Source organism: Ceratotherium simum, chromosome 17, assembly GCF_057802395.1.
Source record: "Ceratotherium simum simum isolate JZ-2026a chromosome 17, ASM5780239v1, whole genome shotgun sequence".
In the NCBI taxonomy this organism is placed as follows: Eukaryota; Metazoa; Chordata; class Mammalia; order Perissodactyla; family Rhinocerotidae; genus Ceratotherium; species Ceratotherium simum.
Window position 1 is genome coordinate 54,351,790 of NC_141916.1, and position 14,192 is coordinate 54,365,981.

General features: G+C 45.1%; 1 protein-coding gene across 1 annotated transcript; it reads left to right on the top strand.

Moving 5' to 3' along the window:
• Positions 1-5,068: 5,068 nt before the first annotated feature.
• On the top strand, positions 5,069-14,103 carry VAMP1 (vesicle associated membrane protein 1). The gene is made up of 7 exons (XM_087441927.1): positions 5,069-5,096; positions 6,729-6,822; positions 7,168-7,299; positions 10,263-10,389; positions 10,592-10,750; positions 11,465-11,516; positions 13,496-14,103. Exons 1-7 carry the CDS (start codon positions 5,069-5,071, stop codon positions 13,504-13,506), a joined length of 603 nt encoding a protein of 200 aa, XP_087298053.1. The 3' UTR covers positions 13,507-14,103.
• The last annotated feature ends 89 nt before the right edge of the window (positions 14,104-14,192 follow it).

Consider the following 14,192-nt stretch of genomic DNA (forward strand, 5'->3'; position numbering starts at 1 on the left):
TATCATGCTTTTGTTGTTGTTAGTTCACGAAATTCATGATTCCTTATAGCTTCTATAGATTCTCCAGGTTTGATTTTGGCAGAGGAAGCCATCTTGTCAGGAAACTGCATTTACTCTTCCCAATTCTCTCCATTCTTATAGCCTCTATCACTCACTCATCCTCATTATGGTTATATCAGCACTTTGGCTTAAATGAGTAGATAGTGTTTACATTATTAGGGCTGTGTTAATATTGTCTGCTGCTGAACCAAGTGGTATACTGTGAGACAGTATGTTTCTTATTTAAAAAACTCTTGGGGCCGGCCGGGTGGCACAAGCTGTTAAGTGTGCGTGCTCCGCTGCGGCGGCCCGGGGTTTGCTGGCTCAGATCCCCGGAGTGCACTGATGTACTGCTTGGCAAGCCATGCTGTGGTGGTGTCCTATATAAAGTGGAGGAAGATGGGCACAGATGTTAGCCCAGGGCCAGTCTTCCTCAGCAAAAAAAGAGGATTGGCAGATGTTAGCACAGGGCTGATCTCCTCACAAAAAACAAAAAACAAAAACTCTTTATGTCTTTATTGAGATACAATTCACCCAATTCAATGGCTTTTAGTATGTTCAGAGAGTTGTGAATCCATCAACACAATCAATTTTAGAACATTTACATCATTACCCCAAAATCAAACCCCACAACTCTTAGCTGCCACCCTAAATTCCCCCTCCCTCCCAGTTCTAGGCAACCACTAATACATTTTAGTCCCTCTAGATTCTTATTCTGGATATTTCCTCTAAAGGGAATCATACAATATGTGATCCTTTGTGACTGGCTTCTTTAGCTTAGCATAGTGCTTTCAAGGTTCATCCATGTTGTAGCATGTATTAGCACTTCATTCCTTTTTATTGCTGAATAATATTCCATTGTATGAAGATACCACATTATATTTGTCCATTTATCAATTGATGGACATTTGGGTTGTTTCTGCTTTTTTGGATATTCTGAATAACGCTGCTGTGAACATTGGTGTACAATGTTTTATGTGGACATTTTCATTTCTCTTGGGTATATACCTAGGAGTGGAATTGCTGAGTCACACGGTAACTCTATATTTAACTGTTTGAGGAACTGCCGGGCTCTTTTCCAAATTGGCTGCATTATTTTGCATTCCCACCAGCAGTGTATAAGGTTATAATTTCTTTATATCCTTGCCAACTCTTGGTACTATCTGTCTTTTTGATTATAGCCAGTCTAGTGGGTATAAAGTGATATCTCATTGTGGCTTTGATTTGTATTTCCCTGATGGCTAATGACGTGGAGCATCTTTCCTTGTACTTATTAGCCATTTGTAAATCTTTTTTGAGAAATGTCTATTTAGATCCTTTGCCAATTTTCAAATTGGGTCATTTGTCTTTTTATTATTGAGTTGGAAGAGTTCTTTATATACTCTAGATGCAAGTACTGTATCAGATATATGATTTGCAAATATTTTCTCCCATTCTGTGGATTAGCTTTTTACTTTCTTTTTTTTTTTAAAGATTTTATTTATTTGTTTATTTTCCCCCCAAAGCCCCAGTAGATAGTTGTATGTCATAGCTGCACATCCTTCTAGTTGCTGTATGTGGGACGCGGCCTCAGCATGGCCGGAGAAGCGGTGCATTGGTGTGCGCCCGGGATCTGAACCCAGGCCGCCAGCAGCGGAGCCCACGCACTTAACCGCTAAGCCACGGGGCCGGCCTTTACTTTCTTAATCATGTTCTTTGGAGCACAAAGCTTTAAATTTTTTGATGCCCTGTTTATTTATTCTTTTGTTGGTTGTGCCTTTGTTGTCATATTTAAGAAAACATTGCCTGATCCAAGGTCATGAAGACATATAGCTATGTTTTCTTTTAAGAGTTTTATAGTTTTAGCTCTTACATTTAGGTCTTTGATACTGTTTGAGTTAATTTTTACGTATGGTGTGAGGTAGGGATCCAATTTCGTTCTTTTGCGTGTTGATATCCAGTTGTCCCAGCACCATTTGTTTCCCCATTGAATGGTCTTGACACCCTTGTTCAAAATCAGTTGATATAAATGTGAGGTAACTTTTATTTTTTATTGACCTTTTGTTTTTTCTTAAGTTAATAATTACCTCTTTTTTTTTTTTTTGTGAGAAAGATTGGCCCCAAGCTAACATCTGCCAGTCCTCCTCTTTTTGCTGAGGAAGACTGGCCCTGGGCTAACATCTGTGCCCATCTTCCTCCACTTTATATGGGATGCCGCCACAGCATGGCCTGACAAGTGGTGCGTTGGTACACGCCCGGGATGCGAACCGGTGAACCCCGGGCCGCAGCAGCGGAGCGCGCGCACTTAACCACTTGCGCCACCGGGCCGGCCCCACCTCTTTTTCTTTTAAATAATTTTTTATGTATCTAGCTCAGATTTTTTCCATATGTCCCATCAGATCTGTAAAATACTTGTTCATATTATTTCTCAAATATTTAAACATGTCAGAGACTTTATCAGTTTTTTTCCTCTGGAGACTGTTCTGCAGTGTTTTCCATCCTCCTACTTCAGTCACGACAGGTTGTTTCTGGGTCTGTGGCATAGCTTTAATTCCAAGATTTTCTTTTACCACTTTTGTGTGTGGCTCCAGCATCCCATTGCCTAGATCTATTGCCTTTCTCTTTCCTATTTACCAGAGCACATCTGGTAGTAACCTACTTGGAAAGATAGGTAAAAATTTTGACTCCTCACATATCTGAAAGATGTCTACATTCTACCTGTATCTTTTATTGATTGTTTGGCTGGTGTAGAATTCTGGGTTAATGATCATTTTTCTTCAGAATTTTAAAGGCACTGCCATATTGTCTTCTATCTCCCAATACTGTATTGAGATGCCATTTTGATTCCTGTTCCTTTTTTTCCCTCTCTTTTTGAAAGCTTTTAGGATCTTCTATTCTTCCCTAATATTCTGAGATTTCACAAAGATGTGTCTTGATGTCATTCTTTTTCTTTCATTGTGCTGGGCACATAGCACACTATTTAATCCAGACAGACTTGTTCAATTCAGGAAATTCTTCTTGTATTTCTTTTATAATCTCTCTCCCTCTCTCATACCATGTTTTCTCTTTTTGGAACTCCTATTAATTAGACATTGGAGTATTTGGCTTGATTTTGTAATTTTCTAATTTCCTATCTCTATCTCTGTTGGCTCTTGCTCTTGGTACCTTGTGCCTTATTTGTTTGCAATTTTGACCACAATTTATATTTCTTGGAACTGTATCGGTGGAATTTCCCCAAGGCCTAGATTGAAGATGAGCTCATCTGGAAAGGATTTCCATTGCTTCTGCTGGTGCTCGGTGGCACTGTCAACCCAGAACCACTTTAAATTCTTGCCATTTTGTTTTTAGAACCAACAAGGAATTCAGGCAGAAAAGCTGTGGTTATAAATTCTCCACAAATATTTAAAAGGAAAAAAAAAAAAGATTTCCAGTAGGCACCTAGGTTCCAGAAAAGCAATTTTCTATGCCCTAGGTGTTTGAGTGTTAGCATATTTTAAATCCACTCTCACAGGAGGATATAGTCCTTTGGGGTTCCAGCTCTATGGTAAGAGCCTTCTATTAGATTTCCAACCTTGGGCAAGCCCTGGACTTTGTCTCCTATTCCACAGCGGCACTCTCTGAGGCCACCACGCCTAAATTCAACTTTTTAGCAAATGCCCTCAAGGCAAAACAGGCTTCAGTGCTCAGCTTACCTCTCTGGTACCAGATTTTACTTAGTTTTTGGTCTTTATATAGTCTTTATTTTCTTGCCAGCTCATAAATACATCTTTTTAAATGACCTTTTAGGCAAAGGACCTAGAATTGTTAACAATTTTGAAAAAGAGTAAAGTGGGAGAATTGATCCTACCCAATGTTAAGCCTTACTATATAGCTACAGTAATTAAGAAGTGTGTTATTCGTGGAAGGATAGACATATAGATCAATGGAACCGAATACAGAACCCAGAAATAGACCCGCACAAATATGCCCAACTGATTTTTGAAAAAGGTGCAAAAGCAATTCAATGGAGAAAGCACTGCTTTTTCAACAAATGGTCCGGGAGCAATCAGACATCCATAGACAATAAAATGAACCCCGACCTATACTTCACACCTTACCCAACAATTAACTCAAAATAAATCATAGATTTACATATGAAACATAAAACTATTCAACTTTTAGAAAATAAAATAGGAGAAAATCATCAGGATCTGGGGCTAGGCAAAGAGTTCTTAGACTTAACACCGAAAGTGTGATCCATAAAAGGACAAGTTGATAAGCTGCATCTTAAGAAAACTAAAAACCTTTGATCTATAAAAGATCCTATTAAGAGGATGAAAAGACAAATGATACACAGGGAGACACTACTTATTTGACAAAGAACTTTAGAATATTTAAAGAACTCTCAAAACTCAAAAGTAAAAAAATGAACAATCTTATTAGAAAATGGGCAAAAAACACGAACAGACCTTTCACCAAAGAGGATATACAGATGGCAGATAAACACACTAAAATATTTTGACATTATTAGCCATTAGGGAAATGAAAATTAAAACCACAATGATATATCACTACACACCTATCAGAATGGTTAAAATAAGATATAGTGACAACATCAAATACTGGTGAGGATGTGGAGAAACTGGATCCTTCATACGATACTGGTGGGAATCAAAAATGGTACAGCCACTCTGGAAAATAGTTTGGCAGCTTCTTATAAAACTAAGCATGCAATTACCTTACTACTCAGCAATTGAACTCCTGGGCATTTATCCCAGAGAAGCAAAAATTTATATTCACACAAACCTGTACATAAATCTTCATAGCATCTTTATTTTTAATAGCCCCAAACTGGAATCAGCCCAAATGTCCTTTAACTAGGTAAATTGTTAAAACAATTTGTGGTATATCTACAACATGGAATACTACTCAACGATGAAAACTATTGATACATACAAAAACTTGGATGGATTTCAAGAGCATTATGATGAGTGAAAAAAAGATCCGGTATTAAAAGGTTACATATAATATGATTCCACTTATGTAACATTCTTGAAATAAAGTTATAGACATGGAGAACAAATTAGTGGTTGCCAAGGGTTAGGGATGGGGGTGGGTATGGCTATAAAGGGGTTGCACAAGGGAACCTTAGAATAATGCAATAGTTCTGTTCCCTGACTGTGATGATGGTTACAGGAATCTACACGTGATAAAACTGCATAAAACTATACATACACATGAATGCACGTAAAACTGACAAAATCTTAATAAGCTCTGTTGGTTGTAACAATGTCAATTTCCTGGTTTTAATACTGTACTGTAGTTATACAAGATGTTACCATTGGGGGGAACTGGGTGAAGGGGTATAGGGGAGCCTCCTTGTACCTTTTTTTTTGCCACCTCATGTGAATCTATAATTTTTAAAGTTTTAAAATGCCTTACTTTTAAAAAAGTTCAGTGATTTTAAATTTTTTTCAGGGGAGAGTTGGTGGGAATACTTAGGTGTTCATACTGCCAGAAACAATTCCTCCCATTCTTTTTGTCTTTGAGGGTTTATAATTTGTTTTCAATTTTTACAAATTGTCATTTTGATGTGGTTTCAGGAGGGGGATGGGGTAAACACGTATGATCAGTCCATTATGTTTCTAAGAGTACTGGCCTAAGGATTTTAAGCCGGGTTGTGACATTTGGATAGATCACCCTGGTGGTTTCTTAGAAGATGGGTATGAGGGAGGGCAAGACTAGAAGCAGAAAATTACATTTCATTGATTTTAAGAGGCTTTTTTTTTTCATTTTAATATCTGAATTGGGATGTTTTACTATAACGATTAGCCAGACAGCAGTCATACTGTATTTGTCATACCTACTCATAAGAACCAAAACTTGCCAAATGGGTGTCTGAGGCTTGGAAGAAAATTCCAGAGACAGAAGAGGAACACTCTTAAATGCTACATCACCAAAGCCCTTGATGGCAGGCACAGAGGACTACGTTGTGTGGAAAACCATGGACATCTGAGTCAAAAAATGAATCATTAAGAATCAGCCTCTGAATGCGAAGTTTTAGGAACAGTGTTACCATGTTATTCTTTTCTATTTTCCTTTTTATGCATGCACGAGAGTGAAATACGATAATTTGTATCATATAAACCTACACTTCCAATAAACATAAAGTGAAAATTCTAAGTGTTAAGAAAGCATTGTGTCACAGGTTATTTGCTACCTTTTCTCTTAGCGGGACATAAAATAATGCCGAGTTTCACAGCTGACGGGTCTAGGCAAGGGCTAATAGTCTGAAGTTGGACAGAGATGAGGGGAGAGAATTCCTGAAATACTAAGAAGAAAGATCGACTCGACTTGGTGAATTATTAGAGAAGGGGTAAAGATGAACTGGGAGGAAATCTAGGATGGTTCCAGGTTTCTGGTTTGGGCAACCGAATCGACGTGATAACCTGCTTGAAGGGACAGGAGTAGGTTTGGGGGCAAGTTCAATTCAGGATACACTGCGCGAGGGGCTTGTTGGCTGTGTTGAAGTAGAGATGAACGAAACCTCTGCATCTGCTTTGGTCGGACCGAACCCCGCGCCCGGGACTCGGCCCCATAAGCCTTGGCTCTGCCTGGATAGGTTCTGTCTCCACAGAGCCGCTTGTCCGGGGCGGGGAGGTAGGGTGGAGCGCCGGCCAGGTCTAGGCGCCAGGGCTGTGCGCAGACCGCCGAACCTCCGCCTCTCCCAGGACTCCGAGTCGCGGCGACCGCGAGCCCGGACCCGCCCACGGCTGTCGGCGGAGGCGGCGTGATTGGCTGGAGCCGCCGGCGCCGGGGCCGTGGGCGGGCCCGGGCTTCAGGGACTGCTGCGATTGGCTGAGAGGCACCAAAAAGGCCTAATCAAACTGTTGGAGCCGCCCTTTCCGAGGGTGGTGTATATTTCCGCCCCGCCCCGTCGCTTAGTTACACAGGTAAGCAAACTGTAGTTTGTATTGTCGGGATGAGAGAAGAGCTGTGATTGGCCAATTTGCAGGGGCGGGGCGGGCTCGGCCTTAGCGGGCTTCGCTTCGGCATGACGCCTGTCCTGGGTGCCGATTGGGCCGCGGGATGTTAGCGTTCTCCAGGAGGCGTGGCCAGCACTAATAAAGACAGGCACCCGCGCGTCAACCGCAGTCTGTTTCACCGCAGCTGGGACTCGCGGTGGTTGGTGTTGTGCGTGGTTCGGCAGTTCCGTCGACTGCTGCCGCAGCGCTCCCCTCCGCCAGGTGTCTCGCCGCAGCCTCGGGAGAGGAGACGGACCCCTCCTCCCTCTGTCGAAATGTGAGTCGACTCTGCTGTGGGGGCTCGACACCTCTTTGCCAACTCTCACCGCCAGCGCCGGACTCTGCGGGACGGAAAATGGCGCATTGCAGCAGCTGCGGCGACGCGGGGAACTTCCACCGCGCGCCGCCCCCAGACCGGGCCACTCTCGGGGGGGGGGGCGTACCCCATTCCTGCACCAGCCACAGCCAGAACCCCGCGGGCGGGGCAGGGCCGTGGGGGTCCCACATTCGTTGCACCTCTCTCGCCTGCTGGGCGTCTCATTCCGCTCTCAGTATAGAGGAGCCCGGGAGAAGGCAAAGGTGGGGCATAAAGACATCGGGGAGGGGGCTCGAGGCCCTTTCTCGTCGTCTGATTGAATCTGTACTTAGGGCCTATGGAAAGACAGTTATGGGTGCACCTGCCAGTTAGTTGCTTGGGTTGCCCTGCCATCTCTGGATTTGTGAATGCCCCTCACCCCAGTTGTGGCGTGTACCCCCTCGCCCCCCTTGGCAGTGAGCAGAACTCCGGAAACTTATCTGCCAGCTCTCTGGCGCCAAGTGAGCAGCTCAGAAAGACTCAAGGGCCAGTGGCATGTGGTTCCAAGCAGCCATTCATCTCAGGGCCACCCGTTATAGGAGGAGGTGTTTGCCTGTTATTGAGTCTTAGCCAAGTATTGGGAAGAGAAAGGGAGCTGAGGATCCCCACCTTCCCCCAACACATTCAATTTAGTCTCTGACCATCTTCGACATTACCCCATCCCAAGATCCTGAGGGAGAAATATGGGTAGACAAATGAAGTACTTCCCTGCTAGGACCACAATAATGGAGATTTTTCTTTCTTATAACTGCCTGGAGTCCTGGTCTGGTCCTAGATATATTTATGTTGTTTCTCTTAGTGACAAAAAAGGGAAAAGATTTACTTATGTTACATAAGGGTGATAACTATCCCTGAATATTTTACTGCTGAGTATTCCCAATTCCCAACAAATGGTAAGTGAAATGGTCCCTTCAAATGCTTCATAACCATTTCACTTTTTCTCTATTTGACTTTTGCAGTTTTGACTGTATGTGATATTCTCTGCGTTTTGACCAAGCCCTAGGATTTCATTTGTTTTCCTTTGGGGGAGGGGGATCCATCTCAGCTGACTGGTTCCCAGTAGCACCCATGTGGGATGAATGGAAGGAGATGGAGAAAGCATCACGAGGTCTCTGACCTTAATCTTGTCATTGGTGCCACCATCCTGGACTGCTTCCAAGACCAAACACTGGCTGCTACCTACTCATTGAATGTTCCACCTTCAGTCGGAGAACCAGATTGCTTAGCTCAGTAGTAGCACAAGAGTCTTGTGGCTTCCATGGCTTTGTATCTTTCTTTTGCCTTATTTGTGCCTTAGAAAGAAATGAGAAAGCCATTCCTTAAATGAGGATGAGTTGGGTGTAATCTGCTAGTATAGCCTCTCTGAGGGGTTATTCTCTTATCTTTTTTTTTTTTTTTTTTTTTTTTTTTTAAAAATTTTATTTATTTATTTTTCCCCCAAAGCCCCAGTACATAGTTGTCTGTCATAGCTGCACATCCTTCTAGTTGCTGTATGTGGGACGCGGCCCCAGCATGGCCGGAGGAGCGGTGCCTTGGTGCGCACCCGGGATCCGAACCCGGGCCGCCGGCAGCGGAGCGCACGCACTTAACCGCTAAGCCACGGGGCCGGCCTCTCTTATCTTTTTAGACTGAAAGAGATTCACTTAGGGAGAAGGAACTTCTGGGTATTAGTTCTGTTATGAGTAGTCAAGGCGTTTCCTTTCTGGTGACTTTGTGATGGTTTAATCCCTAGAGCATTTGCTCTTGGACTGCTCCTATGAGGTATGTTTTGTGAGATTCTGCTTCTGTTTGAGGAGTTCTTTACAAGGAGTTCTTGTAATTTCTATTCTCCATGAAATTTGAGAGATCTCCCTCCTGCCATTGGGTTCTTCCTTGGGAGAGAAAAATCTCATGCCATAGTTTAGACTTCTAGGAATTCTTTAGGAGGTGAATTTAGCCTCCATGTGTTTGGACATGGAGAGGAGTTTATCATGAAGACCCCACATTAGATTAATCCCTTTGAAGGCTAAGGGAAAGAGAGAATGATCTCTGTGTGTAGTAGTGTAAACCAGGACTTCTCTGGGACATAATGGAACTAGGGGAGTCTCCTGAGACTCAGTGCCAAATCTAGAAAAGGAAGGGACAGAATGTCTATGATGCCTGTACATTGAGGACCATTTCCCATATTTTTGCTTCCTGTCTGTGCTCTTGGAACAGTTTCAGAACTAACACAATTGCTTTGGGACCCACTTCTAAGTGAAACTCCCATCTTCTCTGCCAAAAACAAAGCAAGTGAACAGTCCTGATTCACTCCACCTACATAGGCTTAGCCTTTGACTCTCAAGTTGTCCTTATAGCAGCCCCAATATACTAATCATTGTTGAAACATAACCAGTAACTGGATCCCCTTAAGCAGAGTCTGTCAGCTTGCACTTTCTTATTATATTTAGGCTTTGCAAAAAAGAGCTGTTCAGTCCATAGGCTTGTCCTGAGGGTTTAGTCTTCTGTATGAATTTCTCCTAACCTGGATTGGAGGTTTCCAGTCTGACTTTATGTGAAAGGCTTCTGACAGTCAGGGAAATGCCATTTAGGCCAAGGCTGGCACATCTGTCCCTGTAGCTGTTGTCCCAGAAGACATGTTTGAGTTTGGGTCAGAGGGTAGCCCAAACAAGATCTTGATGCCACCCTGGATGTCCCTAAGCCCTGACTAAATGTTGTTACAGGATCTTTCATCTTTTGCTTCTTGCCTCAGTGCTGCGTCTCCCTACTTGGCATTGCCAAGGAGCTAGAATCCCTTCTGTTTGCATATAACCTGATCACCAGTGTTTTGGTGGTATGGCACGAGAATGCACGTGGTCCTTTCTTGTCTCGATTACTTTGTGTACTCTGTCCACTTCTCTCCACAGGTCTGCTCCAGCTCAGCCACCCACCGAAGGGGCAGAAGAGACTGCCCCAGGTGGGGGTCCCCCTGGCTCTCCTCCTAATGTGACCAGTAACAGACGACTACAGCAAACCCAGGCACAAGTGGAAGAGGTAGGTGGAGAGCTTTTTCTCTGTGAGTTTCCAAATCATAGAAGTTTAGAAACTTCTCTTTTTCATAGAGGGGTAGTTATAGGCTCTGGGAGGCAAGGCATCCCTTACAGTTACGCAGGGCCAGACTCGTGATTCCTTGGTCATTGTTCTTTCCCCTGTCTCTAGTGGGGATCTTAGCGGCTTTGTTTCTGCTCCCCCCCAGGTGGTGGACATCATGCGTGTGAATGTGGACAAAGTCCTGAAGAGGGACGAGATACTGTCAGAGCTGGATGACCGAGCTGACGCCTTGCAGGTGGGAGCATCAATATTTGAGAGCAGTGCTGCCAAGCTAAAGAGGAAATATTGGTGGAAAAACTGCAAGGTGAATTTTCTTGTCCTCTCCCCCTTCTTTTCCTGAGCCTCAACTCATAGAAGGCAGGAAAACCCTCAGGTTCTATATACCTTCCCTCTAGTGGCACAGGATCTCTGCCCTGCAGAACTCTTAGGGGGAAATCGTGAAAGCCTCCTTGAGGTGCGTTACCCTCATTTGGCCACCAGGGTAGGCTAGAGTCTTCAGAATCACTAACTGGGAGCCATGATAGCCTGAGAAATTTGGAAATGGTTAGTCAAGCTGCTTTTCCCCAAAGGACCCCTGGAAAAATTCTCACCTGGCCCTTCCTCAGACACATCCAACATCAACACAATGGCTAGGGCAGATATATATTTAAATACCTGCAGCTTTTAGGAATGAGCTGAACACTTCATGATGAAAATCAACCAATTGACTAAAGATCCCAAGTCTCCACCTCCATTAGAGTTCCTTTCAAAACCTTCAGGCAACAGGAACTAAGCAGAAGGGAGCAAGCTCTAGATGGTCTGGTGTTTCTGAGATGCTCAGCTGTGGTACCGGGGTTACTGTCTGATGGGGAGCATGAAGGTTGGGCCATCCTCAAGAGGCCTGCAGATCTCCTGGGTGATGTGTGGTTTCTTTCACTGTCCCAAGGATGGAGGAAGTACTGTTCCCACATCTTGATTTCAGGCTCCTTTCCTCCTTCCCTAAATCCAAAGGCGCATTTTTTTGTCATTGTTTCCTCAGATGATGATCATGCTGGGAGCTATCTGTGCCATCGTCGTGGTAGTTATTGTAAGTAAGTATCGCTGAGGTTGCTGGTGGGGTGAAGAGGTGGGAAGGTCCTGGAGTCTTCTCCAAGCCCCGCCTGCCTGGGGAGTGGGGCTGCTCTGACTGAGGTATGGAGATGGCTGCTGTGGGATCATCACCTGGTTCAGGAGGGAGGAAGGGCAAAGACAACGGACTTCCTTGATGGACAAGCCTTCCCTCTGCAAGATGCTGTGGGAAGATGGTCCCTCTTGCTCTGAGGAAGTGGGACTGTGCTGTTTGTCACTGGCTTGGGTCAGAGGGAGACCATGGGCATGGAACGCCCACCACTGAATGTCTAGTAACTTGATGTAATTTGCCCTCTTGTTTTCTCCTGTCTCTTTCTCTTTTCCATCTGGAACTTCCTGATTGCTGTGTCCAGTCTACTTTTTTACTTGAGAATGTGCCACCCCTTCCCTGTTCTCCATTGCCATCCAAACTCAAGTCCCCTTCCCTCTGCTTGCTCTCTCAACAAACTTCCCCGTCTACCTTCCTCCATCCCAGCCCAAGCTTCTCCACCACCCATTCCTCCTTTTTTGTTGCTTTCATTTGCACTATGTCCCTCAACACTAGAAATGCTGCTCATGGCGCAGTCTTGAAGTAACTACCTGAGGAGCAATAGCTGGTGCCTCCTTGCTGCCTCCTTCTTATGTACTCACAAGTTCCCCCAAAGCCAAGGGAAGGGGAAGGAGTGTAGCTGAGGTGACATGCCCAAGAAGTGCCAAGATCAGGGGAGGAGAAGGGTATCGGTGCCTATGGTGTTACCAGGAAAGGCCAGGCTGCTGGAAGGAGGAGGCTGTGAACAGCTGGGAAAATGGCAGCTCACTCAGGGCTGCCCTGGTCACGTGGGGCTCTTCCCCTCTGCCAGGCCTGAAGAGGATCCTGGGGTGGGCCCAAAGTCCAGCTTGGTCTTGGTGCAATACACTTTTAGAAAGTAAAACCTATTTTTTGGAGTTATTTCTAATCTGTTAGTCCAAGATTTTCTGTGTCTTCAGGGATCTTACGGCCTTTTACTTTTGTTCTCCAGAGACCTGGAAAACAAGTATTAATTGTGAAAATACTGGGACTCTCATTCCCATCCTAGAAGCAGTCCCACAAGCTTGTAACTGGAAGGGGCTGTCTGTTGTCCACATTTTCTGCAGCATTCTGTATTGTTCATGAGAGCACCAAATAATGTGATAAAGCCAAAGTTTGGGATGCTGTTAGTTTTAATTGTTGGCTTAGATAAAGAGGGAATGCCTGTTATAGAGAAACAATGAGTTGAGGGCCTTATTTGAAAATGAGCTCGGAGGAAGCCACTTCTTGCTCCCTTAAGGAGGGTCCTGTTCTTCCATTCCTGTTGATAAGGGAGTGTGAGGGTGCTAGAAGTGAGGATCTTAGACTCGCAGGGTCCTTTCCTCCACACCACCCCCAAGTACTTGCCGGGTAGGGATGAGGCAGGAGGTCCTTCCTGAGGCCCAGCCCATTCCTAATATTTAGAGAAGTCGTGGGGTGGGAGGTGGGACAGTCTGTAGACAGGTATGCTTGTGTATTGCTGTGCTGTTATGGGGCCCTCTCATCTGGAGCCACCTCTCTGTTCTTCCTGCAGTACGTGCCCCTTCTAAACCACCCGTACCCATCTGAATTCCACTTTGCCTCCTTTCCTTTCCTCCTCTTTGCATGGTTTGTGGGTGCAGACAGTGGAGTCTGAGGATGGGAGCTACTCAGCCTGTCTTGGGGGCTACTGCTGGGCTTCAGGACAGGGTGCTGAGTGGGATAGACCGAGGTGTGAGGGGAGGAGGGCAGGCTGGTAACAGAACGGGGACACCCATGATCCTTTATTCTTCCATCCTCTGGAAGCAAGCAGGAAGAGGCTGCGGCCAGGCTGGGCTGGGTCTGGATGCTCACTTTCCATGCAGCAGCATTTCATCGCACAAAACCATCCTTCCTCTCCCTTCCCCCGTTTCCCACATTCCCTTCGTCCTGCCCCAGGGCAGGACTGAAGAGCTGGAAGAAAGCAGTCAGTGTACCCTCCCAACGGCCCCCCTCGAAGGTCTCCACTCTCCTCTGGGCTCCTCCTTGCCTAATGCAGGGGGTCACCGCTGGAGAAGAACCACCACTGTCCTCGATGTATCCCAAGCCTGAAGCAAATTCGCCCTCCTGGCCCACCCAGCCCTGTCATGGGAATTATTTCCTGGGTTTCCGTCTCTCTGAGGCTCACCAGAAGTAGTTGGCTTTGTTCTTTTGGGGATGTCAGCCCTTCTACTTTCTTTCTTACCCCTCCCTGCACCCTCCTCTGTGTCTTTGCTGTCCCCCTTCCCTCCCACCTCCCATGTGCATGAGCAGATATGCAACTAAACCCTGGGACTTTGCAGTCAAATGAAGCCAAGCTTCCCATATCCCCTCCTTCTTTGGTTTGCCATGAGATGATGTGGGGTTTCCACTGTGTGTCTGTCATCACCTCTTCGTCTTTTTTCCTAACCCCAATCTCATACTTGTATGGAATGATAACAGTTGTGTTTCCACCAAAGGCATGTGGCATATTTATCAATTTCATGTATTCTGAACAAAGGCAAAAAATACAAATTCCTACCACTAAACTGACTTGGTTGTTGTTTGGGTTGGAGTAACTGAGGAGGGGGAGGGGAAGTGTTGTTTCTTTCTAGTAGTCTGATGTTGCTTTAGGCCG

What these genes read in the sequence shown, in the direction of transcription:
- VAMP1 (XM_087441927.1), top strand. Translation starts at nt 5,069, where the DNA reads ATGGAGAACAAATTAGTGGTTGCCAAGG. An exon ending in CGCCGGCGCCGGGGCCGTGG is followed by an intron (nt 6,823 to 7,167) that starts GCGGGCCCGGGC and finishes GTTTCACCGCAG; the next exon opens with CTGGGACTCGCGGTGGTTGG. An exon ending in CCCAGGCACAAGTGGAAGAG is followed by an intron (nt 10,390 to 10,591) that starts GTAGGTGGAGAG and finishes GCTCCCCCCCAG; the next exon opens with GTGGTGGACATCATGCGTGT.